Genomic DNA, 13,545 nt, shown 5'->3' with positions numbered 1-13,545 from the left:
AGTATTATTTGTAAAAATGAGGGTATGATCCAATTTTTATATTTTTATTCTTTTGCACATATTCTTATTTTCCCCAGTAAGCCTATATACTCTCTATAATAAAGGTTTTATTTAAAAAAATTTGAGCCTAACATTTGAAATAATATTTATTTAATAAATATTGCTTTTCCTCTCTCTTGATTCAGATGCATTTTCTTCCAAAAAACTTCACATGCCAAACTGTACATCACATAAACATATCTTTAAGGAAATACTCGTTTACTCAGCAAATTTTTATTGAATACTTTTTATGTACCAGGCACTATTTATAATGTTTATGCAAAAAATGAATGTAATGATTCTTTTTGTTTTTCTTTTTTCTGCTCCTTCTCTTCCCTGCCTGGTGTAGTCTGAAGTTTCCTGGATCCCCAACAAACACTACTCTGGCATTTATGGTCTAATGAAGCTCGTCCTGACCAAGACTCTCCCTGCCAACCTGGAGAGGGTCATTGTCCTTGACACGGATATCACCTTTGCCACTGACATTGCAGAATTGTGGGCCGTGTTCCACAAGTTCAAAGGTAATTGTACCCCATGTTCCCTGGTATCTTTAAAGGTCTCGCCATGCCAAGAAGAGGGATTGTATTTTTTTTTTTTAAATGTGAGGCCGACACTTAACGGGTCCATACTAATGGACAAGGAATTACAAATCTAGTTAAGTATCAACTCTACTGGCATTTGAAACACGTTTGAATCAAACTGGCATATGTTTGCATTTCTTTAGTAAATAAAGAGGTAAGGTTTATGTTCATAGGAAGAACCCAATTTAGGATGCATTGTAAGAGAGAAACGTCAAATGCGTATATTTTGTATGCGGATAATTGAGTGTTGACTTAGCTGTGTAGAGACATACATTTATCAGTGTTTTGTTTTTTTTGTTTTTTTTTAATCAAATGATGTTTTGATTGCAAAGAAGGCCTGTGAGGTGGTAGAGATGGGTAGTGATTAGAGTGTTGGAAAATGTTCTTATGGCTTTTGCTTTCATTAATGTTGTGGTTGATCATTTTTAGAAAGTGTATAAGTTTGGCTTTTTATGACATTCCCTCTCATCCAGTTAGTTTTTTCTTAGCTATTGTGGCTCTTGTCACTGCCTCAAGGTATATGAGATTATGGGGAATTGTGAGCCCAGTAGGTGTACTTGACTCTGGTGTGGATGCATGGGAGAAGTGACAGGTTAGCACAAATCTCGGGCTTTAATTCTAATCCCCCCTCCAGATGTCTTTCTTAAAATTGCATTATCTTACAAATTCTTCTCTGTATTAGACAAATGCAGTGGGAGATAAATTTGGGAGTGAGAGGTTTTTTTTTCCTTTTTATTTCTTAGTTTTCTTTTTAAAATTTCATTCTGGCTTCTGTGTTTAAAATCCCTCCTGCTACTTCTCTGTAGCTTCTTATCCTATGAAGGTGAGCTGCTACTCAGTGATTTTTAAATCACAGCCGTTTCCTAAATCTCAGGGTATTCCAGTTGGTCTCATGGACAGAAGAGTAAATTCCTCACCTACTCTGGTCTTGGCCTGCTTCTTTCTAGGGGTCTCTTAGCTCTAGGCTAATTGAAAAAAAGTCCTCAGCATCTCATGGGGGAGACACTCTGACCCTCAGACGCTTTCCCTTGTTAAGATCGAAACATACTTTCCTTACCCATGTCGGTAATGACACTAATAGAGACATCATGTGGCTCAGCTCTGGTCTCTTCTTCATGGAATGTTGGCGGGTCTGTCCTTTCACGTCACAAACAAAGAAACTGAGGCTTGAGGGCATGCAGGATTCAGCCCAGAGTCCAGACCAGAATGTGTATGTGTGTTGGCTTCTGTGCCTCTTTTCGAGTTCCCTATTACTTCTCTTTGTTTTTCTGATTACATTGAACTCCTTGAGGACAATTTTCAAAAAATAATTCTAAGATATTCCTACTTTTATGCCAATGTCTGGTATTCAGTGATGTGTTTATTCAGCAGGCATTTATTGCATCCCTACTGGGTGTCCCTGGAATGCTGGGCTCTGGAGACTTCTTCTGAAAGGGATTGGAGAAGGCAGCTGGGAGGGCTTCACAGAGGAGGTGGTCATCATGCTCTCACTTGCCAGAGAGACGTGGTTCTGTGTGGTGGATGCCGACATTCCCCTTTGGGAGTAAAGGATGTATTAACTCCAGCTGCTGGGATCACTGCCCGCATGTGGCCCTCAGCTACCAGCCCCTTGAAGAGCCACATGCCTGGGGCCACGTCCCCTTCCTGGAGAATGTGGAGTCTTGCAGAGCCAGCTCTAACACTCCCTGGAGAACCCCTCACAGCTGGTTTTCTCCCTCTGCCCAGTCCTCTTACCTTTTCTTTTCAGATGCTCTTCCCAAGACCCACTCCCTAAATTAACCTCCTGCATGCTAACTTCTGTATCAGAGTCTGCTTCCCCAGAAACTCACCCTGAAATATGCATTTAAAGCTATAAGTCTCCCTTGGAGAAATGTAACTCAGCAAAATCACTAGAACAGGTGGTCACTAATTGTAGCATCGTAGCTAGGAAATACCATTTATTCTGTCCCAGCTAGGACCTGCCATAGTGCTGGTGGGGTTTTGAAGCCAATAACAACAATGGCATCATTGTGGTTTTAAATCCCTTGATATCATCTGTGAACGAAAGGCTCCCAAGGTGCTTGTGGCCCAAGGATTTGGATCCTGGGGTAGAGCAGAGTATATGAGCCAAGGTCAGGACAGGGACCCGGGGGTGGCAGGAGTCAGGGGGGAGTGTGCACTTGAATGCAAGGAGCTGAGTTAATGGGCTATATTTTATTTGTTCATTCTTTCATTGGTTTATTTCTAGCATTTGTTAGGCCCCTGCCGTGCAGAGAAATATATTAGATGCTGTTGTTACCTAAAACGGTCGAGAACACAGCCCCTGCCTTCAAGGAGCTCACAAACAAGGCAGGCTGCATTGTATTTTTATCTATCACCAACAAAGGAATATAAAAACAGCTGAGGTTTTCCCATGCCCACTCTAACTTTTCTGGGATAATACGGAGGTGAAAAGAAAATAAGCAAGCTCTTCTCTTCTCCATATGGCACTCTTTTCTACAGCTTTTTTTGTTGTTGTTTTTTAATTATTTTTTTCTAAACTGGAACCATTAGTAGCCAGAACATGGAATAGGAAGAAAACCCCATAGGACAAACTCATGAATGTAGGAAGTTCTGATCCCAAAGGGAGAGTTCCCCTCTCCTGAGGGCAATTGCATTTGGCGTTCTTCACCGTAAACATTTTGAGTGACATTGATGTAGTTTGGCCTTGTTAATTTTTCTCTGTTTCACAACGGCTAGTTATCTGGGGCTCTTGTGTTCAGATCACATATGCTTGACTCCTTCGTAACGCTGTGAAATTCCCCTCACCTAAATCCATTTACACGGAGACACTAGTAAGAAGCCTTTTAGAAAGGGCTTAGATCTTTGCTCTGCCTCCACCATGGGAAACTTTGGGTGCCTCTTGGAAATGTCCACACGCCCCCAGAGCCTTGACTTCACCTAAATGGCAGGTGCCTCCCTCCCCACCCTTACCACCAGCTGCCACTGCTGGAGGATTTTCAGTGATTCTCAGCAAAAAGAATCGAATGTGCCACGGAGAGCGAGAATGAAGGGCCACCCATTCGGTCATATTACTGAGCTTAATAGTTGCCAGATCATCTCCTGACTGTTGGGAATGTTGCAAGAATAAAAGAAACCCAGCCCCTACCCTGGCAAGTGTATAGTTGAGTGGGGTGGTCGGGGGGGGGGGGGGGAGACAGACAACAAACAAGTAAAATATACGGTATATTAGATGGTGATTAGTGGTTGCTCTGGAGGAGAGGAGATGAGGAATACCTCTGTGTGTGCACACGTGCATTGCTTCAGTATTCAAATCCAGCAGCAGTGGAAGCTCTTCCAATGGAAGAGTGACATTTAATGGAAAGTGACATTTAAGCAGAAACATGAAGAAGTTGAAAGAATAGGCATGCCAGGTGCCTAGGGAAAAGTGGAATACTGTCCCAGGCAGTAGAAACAGCAAATGTGACGTTTCGGGAGCCCTGTGGCCTGGTTTGTTTGAGGAATGGGATGGAATGAGCCCAGGATGGCTGGGGGCTAATAGGTCTGGTCACGGAGGTCTCCTTTGTCAGGCACAGGGAGAATTGTGCCTTACCCTTCTGTGATAAGGGCAGCCATTGTGCAGCTTTGAGCAGGAGTGATGTGATCTGACGGATGTTTTGTTTTAAGTTTATTGGGGGCATGGAGGGGGCACAAGTAGGGAAGGGGCAGAGAGAGAGAGGGAGAGAGAATCCCAAGCAGGCTCTGTGCTGTCATCACAGAGTCCAGCTCGGGGCTCGAACTCACGAATTGTGAGATCATGGCCTGAGCCGAAACCGAGAGACGCTTAAGCGACTGAGCCACCTAGGTGCCCCCTGATTGATGTTTTTACTGGGTCATCCTGGCTGCCCAGTTGAGAATAACAGGAAGCAAGGAAACCATTCAGGAGACGTGGCAGTCTTCCAGGCGAAGCCTGTTGCTAGCTCAGACCCGAGGGGAGCAGCACAGGTGAAAGGCGTTGTCAGGGTAGGGGTACGTTTTGGAGGTCAAGGTGGTGGGAGGTGAGAGGGCACAGAGTGTGGGACGCCCAAGCCGGCGTTTGGCAGACCCCACCACAACTGCAAGAAGAAGATTTGGGTTTGGGACCCTTTACATTTGAAATGCCTCATTGGACATCCACACGGAGATGCTGAGAAGGAGGCAGGTGAATGAGTGCTTGGAAAGCAAAGGGAAAGTACAGGTTCCTACGGACCTTCTTCTGGTCCAGGCCCTGAGCTCGAAGCTTTGTACTTTTGAAAGGCAGGATAAACTGGGCCCCAGAGACGCTAAATAACTTTTCCTGCTCAGAGAGCTATTCACAGCAGAACTCAGCCCTGGACCATCTGGCTGTGGAGTCTGCGCTCTGCCTCCTGCGTTTCTGGGCTTCCTGATGGTGAGGGGGCTGTGCGTGTTCCAGGGCGGGGGGGGGGTCGTTGGGGGGTGCGTGGGCTGGGGGGGTGCTGCTGCCCTTAGTTCGGCTGTGACTGCTGATCCTGAGTCACCCACCACCCCTGAGTGCCATCGTTTTACTGCACAAATATTTGGAAACACTATCTGATTTTAGCAATACTGGAAGGGGCTGTTAGGAAGGCATAAATAATAAATGTACCCCCATAATCTGAAGCTTTTAGAAAAACTCCATGCTGCGTGTTCAACCTAGTATTTTTAATTCTTGAGAAGAAATGCCTTCCCTGTAGGAAGAGCATATTGCCATCATGTAAAGTTCTGGCCCCAGAACAGGTATGGTCAGAGTACCAAGCACAGGTGGGTATTGCCCTGCTCACCCCCACGGTGCCACAGTGTGGGTAGGTATGTGATACCAGTGGATATTTTTCAAGAGCTAACAGACTCACTGTGGACCAATTACAGCTAACATTTTTAAGCACTTACTCTGTGCCAACCACTCTGTTAAGCACGTTATGGTGAAGCTCATTTAATCCTTACAACACTCCCATGAAGTAATTATTGTTAATGTTTCCATTTTAAAGATCTGGGAACTCACGCTTAGGGAGACAAAGTAGCTTGCCCAGCACCTCAGCTCCTAAATTGTAGAACTGGGATTTGAACTCAGATGACCCGACTCTAAATCCAATACCCTTTACCCTGCACCTACACTCCCCAGGGGAGCAGATGGAGTTTAGAGTCTCTGTGGAGAGACCGAAGCTAGAAACAAGAAAGCAGTCTGGGTGACCATGTGAACTGGGCTGTACGGGTGATATAGGCATCCTGAGAACAGAGGTGTGGAGGCAAAATCAGGGCCATGGAGAAGTATGGTTTTCCCAGGATTTGAAAATAAAATTTTGGTCTCCAGAATCCTGGCCCAGCTTGTGACATCCCAGAACATCATCTTTAAAGTAGCCGTGAGCCCCAAGAGCTCTACTCATGTGCTCATCATGGCCAGTAGAAGAAGGCAGAATCGGGGTCGCTCTGTGACCATGGTGGGTTAACTGACTTCTCTGGACTCAAATGAACCAGGAACAGTGCACGTCTTTGTGAGGAGTGCACAAGATAACGTGCGCCATTCTTCCCAGGTTCCCCTTTCTCTAAGGACTCCCACCGGAGTATGGGATGATGGTGGACATCCTTAAAGTGTGTCTGCTCCATTACTTTGCAGCTTTGTCTACAAAGCCCTCCTCGGCACTGGGGTGGCTGTAAGGGTAAAATAATGTAGAAAAGCTGAATATGAAAAACCTTGAAAGTATGACTTCTGGAAAGACACTTGTAGAACTTTTGTGATTATAACCACTTGCCTTGAAGGAGTTTTTAAACACTCGTAACATTTCTTCCAGTGGGTCAGGTCTATTTCTTATCTTGTGAAGGCTGCCCCTCCCTTCTCCCTCCCTCCCCTCCCTTCTTCCTTGTTCCCTTCTTTCCTTTTTCCCTCCTCCCCTCCCCCTTCTCTCCCATTTCCCCTCCTTGCCCCCTCCCCATTCCCCCCTCCTCTCCCCCTCTACCATTCCTGCCGTTTTCCCCTCCCCCTTTCTCTCCCCCCTCCTTCCCTGCTCCTCTCCTTATCTTCTCCTTTCTCCCCTCCCCCTCCCTCCCTCTGTTAAGGGAACTGGTGGAGTAGGAAAAGCTTTAAAGGAAGATCTCAAGTTTCAAGTCCCCGCTGGTATGCTTATCAGTGGGATGATCTTGAGGGGGGGGGCGGTCATTTAACCTCTCCACGATGCTCCCTTACTTGTAGAAAGAAAACACAGATGCCACCTCACAGGGTTGTGGGTTTGAGGAACCCTAGTGCCCAGTACATGCTTTTCCTTCCTTGTCTCATTATTTTTTCCTTTTCCTTTTCCTTTTCCTTTTCCTTTTCCTTTTCCTTTTCCTTTTCCTTTTCCTTTTCCCTTTCCCTTTCCTTTTCCTTTTCCTTTTCCCTTTCCTTTTCCTTTTCTTTTTCCTCTTCCTCTTCCTTTTCCTTTCCTTTCCTTCCCTTCCTCTTCCTCTTCCCTCCTGTGTCTACTGTTTGTCATATCCCATTTGCCCCTTTTCCTTTGACTTTAGATCCTTCTCCTTCCCTCCCTTCACTGACCTGCAAGTAAAGTTCCACACTCCCCTCCCCCTTCAGCTGACTTACAGGGAGTCAAAGGGCCCATGTTCCCTGAGTAAAGCCAGCCCTCCTTGGCCAGGCCTGCTCTGGACAAGGTACCCCTCACTGCACATCTGTTCCTGCCTTCCTAGAGAGGCTGCTTGGCCCCAGGGAAGAAAAGCAGAAACTTTGAAAGCTATGAAGTTTCAAATCAGGTGCTTTCCAATGACTCTGGCAGCCTGTGTCTGTGTGGGTGGTGCTCTGTTAGTGTGGAAGGTGCTGGGGTTCTGCTGTGATGGGGTGAGTCTCCTCTGTGGGGTTTGTGTTTCATTTTAGGGTTCAGTCAAAGGCTGGGGCATTTTTTTTCGTCTGTGCCGTGGTTTCGAATGTTCTCCTGCACTCCTCCTGTTCGTAAAGTTCCTTGCTCACCACCAGTCTTCATTGCTTTGTTTTTTAACTGCTAATTCTCAGCTGGTTTTCCGTGTGGAAAATTTGAGGGCCCTTTATGTCCTCACCCACTTCCTTCTTCGAGTCTGTTGTCCTGTCTGTGCTGCCTTCCATTCAGAGTCCAGGAACTAGCTCTTTTTAAGTTTATTTTTATTTATTTTGAGAGAGAGAGATACAGAGCAAGTGGGGGAGGGGCAGAAAGAGAGAGGGAGACAGAATCCCAAGCAGGCTTTGCACTGGCAACACACAGCCAATGCGTGGCTCGAACTCACAAACCCACCAACTGGGAGATTGTGACCTGAGCCGAGATCAAGAGTTGGAGACTCAACCAGCGACTGAGCCCCCCAGGTGCCCCCAAGAACTAGCTCTTGGCTTCTCTCACAAGCTCACGGTTCTTCCCTTGGACAGGCTGAAATGCTCGTCACCGGCGGAACGTCAAGGGATTCTGTTCCTGGCAAAATTGGTGAAGACGTTTTAATTATTTTTCCCATTAACTTGGAAGGGGATCTGCCTTCTTTCACTATTATTAGAAAAATTGTTTGACTTCTCTGAGCTTCCTTTTTGCTGTTGTTCTATGAAAGTGGGGGAATAATTTGGCCATAAACACCCCCATAGGTTTTATTTTGGTGGTGAAGTCAGGAAATGGCTCTGCCTTGCATGCTACTTAATCATCAATGATAATTCCCTTTCCCATCTGCGTCTTTGTTTTCTTGTTCTTCAACCAGCAACTCCTGAGGAGTTAGGGGGAACAGAAACCCACCTGCTTCCCTGCCACCCCATCCCTGTCCTTCTCTCTGCCTCCGTGTTCATTCATCCACTCATTCTTTCGTTGACTCCTTATCTTTTGAGTCTCTGGGCCCGCCTCAGGCTTGGGAGAAGAAAATCGTGAATAAGGCAGACCCAAGTCCTGCCCTCACGGTACTAATTTCTAATAAGTGCTTTTCAAGTGTCAGGCAGTGGGCTATTTCATTTAGCATTCATAAAAGTCTTTAACTGTCTTGCTGAGATCATACAGCAAGTGGCAGAGACTAGACCGAAGCCAGGGTGGCCCCAGAGCCCGTGCTCTTGACCACTGGATTCTAGATCCAGCTGAACACACGGTTACATAAAATGTGGAAAGCACCTTGAAAGGGAGAATTCGGGGTGAGGTAGAATCACGTTTCAGGGAAGGCAGCCCTGGTCTGGTGGGCTGAGGGAGTCAGGAAGGCGTCTGGAGGGAAGAGGCATGGTGACATTAGCCTCCGTGTCACCTCCCAGAGAGAATGCCACATGCAGATCCTGGAGAGAGAATGGTGCAGACAGGCATTGAAGGGAACATCAAATCTCCTCAGACAGACTGGGAGGGCTCCTGCCTCTGGTCCTTTACTCTGATGTCCCCCTGCTGGGGAATGCTTATTCCTAGCCTGCTCTGTCCTGCTGCCCCAAGTCCCTACGAGTCTTGACTCAGATCTCAGCTTCTCAGTGAGCTTCTCCTGATTGTTGCCTTTAATCCTGCAACCTGAGATGCCAGCCTCTCGCTCCCACCCTGCTCTTTTCATGTTTTATAGTAACTGTCACCTTCTAGTCTGTCTTGCAAGGATTTACCAAGATGGCTGCTCCACGCTACCCACTAAGCAGCAAAGACCTGGGTACCCGGATGCCTCTGGCTTTACCTGGTTGCTGTGTGTCTTTCTTGCTGATGCATAAATACTGCCTTTGTCTGTCTTGTTCCTGAGACATTTCCAGCATCCAGAACTGTGCCTGGTAGATAATAGGTGCTCAGTTAATATTTGTTAGGTAAATGAACAAATAAAGCATATGATTCTAGGTGATTTGCGGGGTGGAAAGTAAGAGAATTAGGAAGGGTCTTCTAAGTTACAGCTTCGAGTTTTATCTACAGGTAATTAAAAGGCTTAGAGTTTCAGGTAGAGAAGTATGCTCAGATTCTCAGATTGGAAAAGATTTCTTTGGCTGCAGTGTGGGCAGTGATCCAAAAGGTGAGGCACGAAACCCATACCTTGAAAGAAAGTTGTGACAGTATGCGTTGGGTTGGCTACTGCTTCAGTCCAAGCAGGACATGTGGCCTATGGTAGGATAGTGCCCCTGGGAGCAAGCAGAGGACCTGGATTAGAGGTGAACTAGGAAAGTTGAGTGGATAGCACCCGGTGCCTGGAGTTCAGGGTGGAACATGCAGAGACAGATGAGCAGCTCTGAATCTTACAGCAAAGGTCTGGGCTGGAGGTATCTTTAGGTGTTTCCTTTTTGGTATTAAAATAGTGTTCTCACTGGGCTCTTACAGTTTCCTTTTCTGAACTTCCTGGTGTGCCCTAGTGTAGCATCTGGTTTTCTGTTTTCTGTGGTTCCTGGTTTCTGAAAGGAGAATGGCAGGATTTGCTGTCCCTAATAGAAGGCTAATGAGCAATCAGCAAGCACCAAGCAGGGCGAGGTGTGGTTGGCAAGCCATGGTTAGTGAGCAGGAGCGACAGGGCGAATGCAGAGCTGAATTCATCCGAGAAAGATCCCCGACCTTGCCCTGATTGTGCAGCACATACCTGGAGACTGAGGGCACCTCCTGCTGATGTGGCCATGTGTTCTCAGGCCAGCCATGCCCTATACATCCCCAGGAGGCCCCTGACTGGGCAGACGGGACCTCTGTCAACTGCGTGGCTGTTCCTAAACGCACACGGCTCCGGGCTCTCCAGGACACTGGGAGGCTCCCAAGAAAGAGGAGGAAAGGCACATTTCTAGAAGTGGCTGTGAAGTATTCCTTCCCTTCTTCCCTAATTCACGTGTCCACTGCCAAGGAGTGGGACAAAGACATCCAGGCCCTTTCCTTTGGGTGGGTCCCCTTTCTACCCTTGGTACCATCTCAAGTCAAATTTCCTGCCTGTAAAATGGGGATAATAACGCTGCTAGGGTATTGCTGCGTGGGTCGTGTGAGATGTTGCACGTAGAGGTTAGCTCAGTACCTGCAGAGTCAGCACTGACCGTGTGTAGCTGCTGCTGGTACTAATATTAGAGTCATTTTGTGGCCATCCCAGTAGGGCAGCTGTTTGGGGACCTAAGATTCAGGGTGGGAGGATCTGGATATCAGAGGAGGCAACCTTAGTCCTCTGTGAGTAAGGCGCACTCCCCAGATAGCCCCAGTTATGATCATGGTGGAGGAGGGGAGCCTGGGAGGAGGGTCCTGGGGGAAGTCAGGGTTTTGTCCTAACTGGAGAGCATCAGCTACCTGTCTCCGTGGGGAGAGCACAGGCTCTCCCTGTGGAGTGTGCCAGTCCCAGGACCTGGGTCTGAGGCTGGCTCTCCCATACAGCTGGCACGTCTGTTGCTCAATCTCAATGGGAATAACAGTTGGGAGGCAAAATATGTAATTCACCTAGTGCTTTGTAGGTATTTGTTATATTAGCTCAGTTTTTCCATGCAGGGGTTTTCACATTTTACTATCTGCAAAATTGAGATGTGTGACTTACAAAAGTAATTTGCCTGATGGTCTTTTTCTCCTGGAAAATGTTTTGATATATTCTATAATCAGTGGCCTCTTAGAATCCAGAAAATATGGTGTTATTATTTTTTCTAGCTTTTTCTCTTATTGTGGAGTGGTAGAGGAGGGACAGAGTTTGGGTAGGGCTGTAGACTGGAGTTGGGAGGTTGATTAGAATCAGTAAAAGAGAAGGATTTGCGGGGGGGTTCTTAGCAGGCCACTCTTTGATCTCCTGTTATCGTATGGCCACAGGGTCCTGGGTCATCTGTGCTGTTGCTATTTTTGGTGAACACCTTGTTTGTGGCTCCCACGTTGGAATGGTTACCACCCCTAACAGGCCCTTCTGCTGTGGAGACTGACTATGTGTTTCCTGGAAATAAAAAATATGTTGTGGGCATGGAGAAAAGGGAAGGTCATCAAGTCATGGAACGGAAACATTTTAGGCTTTGAAAATTTCAGAAAGAGCTATCAAAAAGCTTAAGCATCAAACCCAGAATTACAGGAAACTGCTCTGCCCAGAAGTCTTTTTTTGCTCATTCAGACATTCAGTAAATATTTCCTGAGCACCTACTTGGTACCAGACACACAAGCGATGCTCTCTAGTGCTCAGTCTATTAGAAATTGATGCGACTAATTCATTCTTCCTTGAAAAAAATCAGATCGTTCTGATTTTTTTTTTTCTGGGAACACTTTAGCAGTCTGTGTACCTGCTGCCCGCTCAGGGCGGGACCCCAGACTCGGAGAGGGCGCAGTGCACTGGGAGTGCCACTAGGTGGTACCTGCCATTAATGTGAATTATTCAGGTTGCTTTTCTTTCAAGTTAGCTGATAATCAGCTACCTTGAGGCAAAGAGATTTTGATGGTGAATGTAGCTTTAGTGGATGCATAGAGGATATACGGCTCTCCTGGGTCATTCTGGGGGAAGGGAGGGAGGGTGAGGGAGCAGGTTGGGATCAAATAAAGGCATGAGAGAGAGAGAGAGACAGCTGCAGAATAGGCAGTAGGAGGAAAGAAGCAAATACCTATTGAATGAATTGATGGAGACAATGACAAAGCCCATCTTTGGAATCATATGCTCAATTTTTTTTCTTGTTTGCTCTACAAGTATTTTGGCTAAAGGGGCCTTACATGAAGGGTAGCTCTAGGGTGGAGAGGCCCTTTTCTGGTATCAGAATTACCTGTAAGGTCTTCCCAGATTTCACATCACCAAGGCACACTCCTGTCCCCCACACTGGCCTGGACATCACCAGTGATCTGAGATTCATTGCCTCATGCAGTGTTTCTCTAGCTTGGTGATGCTGAGATTTGGAGCTGGAGAACTCTTTGTTGTGGGGAGCTGGTTCTGTACATTGTAGAGGTTTAGCAGCATCCCTGGTCTCTACCCACTAGATGCCAGTGACACCACCCTCCCCAGTTTTGACAACCAAAAACATCTCCAGGTATCACCAAATGTCCCCTGAGGGGCAAAATCTATCTTTTTTGAGAACCCCTTCCTTAGTGGCCCACCATTACTGATGAAAGTGTATGGGCTCAGTCAGGCATTGGTGGTGATGGTGGTTTTAAGTGGTTGATAATGAACGCTCAAAAGGAGAAATAAAATTAGAATTTTCTGTAACTTGTTTATCAGTTCCTATCTTGGAAAACCCCCAACCAAATGCCCTTTGAATGACTTTCTGAATCATCCCTATGTTCAAGCTCCTGTTCTATATGCTCCAGACTTCTTTTCCTTTGTTTATCCTCAATGCTAGCCTCGAAGATGCTTGAACCATAAATTTTCTCTTTTTCTAGGGCTACAGATAGAGTTGAACAGCCAGTACTGAATTTTCTTTCTCAGAAAATAAATGAGTGCATTCATTCCCCTGTACCTGGAAGGATACATGATACTAAGGGAAAGTGTGATTGAATTAACCACACTCAGATGCATTCATATCCATAGGAGGCCATGATCCTGTTAGGACCCACTGGAATTTACCATCTTCCCCCGAAATTACAAGAGGGACCAACTTACCCCTCATCTACATCCTCACGAAAAGAGGAAATCGGTGCATGTCATTCGCTGACTATTGGAAGGACACAAATTTTTTTTTCCCTCCAAAATGCATATACATAGATTATTAGCAGCATCTAATATATGACAAGGACGGACGTGGCCTGTCAAGGAAGACAAATAACTGTTCTCTTCTCCGCAAGGTGCGCTGGGCTTGCCCATCTGGAAGAGTGCAGTGGGCAGAGGTGTGTGTGCCGATTCCTTATTGAGATGGATGGAGGGGCCATTTAAGGGAACACTGTCAGCCAGCCTAGGACCAGGTAGAATTACCAGCTTCCCTAGAAGCAGAGGGTTTTTTTTTTGTTGTTTTTTTTTTCATTCACAACCATCTTCATTAGAAAAGGAAGTCTGGTTTCTGTTTTTTCGTTTGCCTTTTGATTGGTCTCAGAGGCAAAGAGGTCACGACAATTTGGGGCTTCTCTTCTTTATTCCTGAGATGGCAGAAGAGACC

General features: G+C 46.3%; 1 protein-coding gene across 1 annotated transcript in view; it reads left to right on the top strand.

The window, feature by feature from the left end:
* LARGE1 (LARGE xylosyl- and glucuronyltransferase 1) overlaps window positions 1–13,545 on the top strand; it is a 538,109-nt gene that overhangs the window by 309,227 nt on the left and 215,337 nt on the right. Inside the window, exon 6 of the mRNA XM_042993134.1 lies at window positions 389–560. Coding sequence (XP_042849068.1) covers window positions 389–560 — 172 coding nt within the window. The remainder of the gene's footprint in view (window positions 1–388; window positions 561–13,545) is intronic.

The sequence above is a fragment of the Panthera tigris genome, chromosome B4 (genome assembly GCF_018350195.1).
Source record: "Panthera tigris isolate Pti1 chromosome B4, P.tigris_Pti1_mat1.1, whole genome shotgun sequence".
NCBI lineage: Eukaryota > Metazoa > Chordata > Mammalia > Carnivora > Felidae > Panthera > Panthera tigris.
The sequence above is the reverse complement of the archived record's forward strand: the minus strand, read 5'-3'. Positions and strand labels throughout refer to the sequence as shown.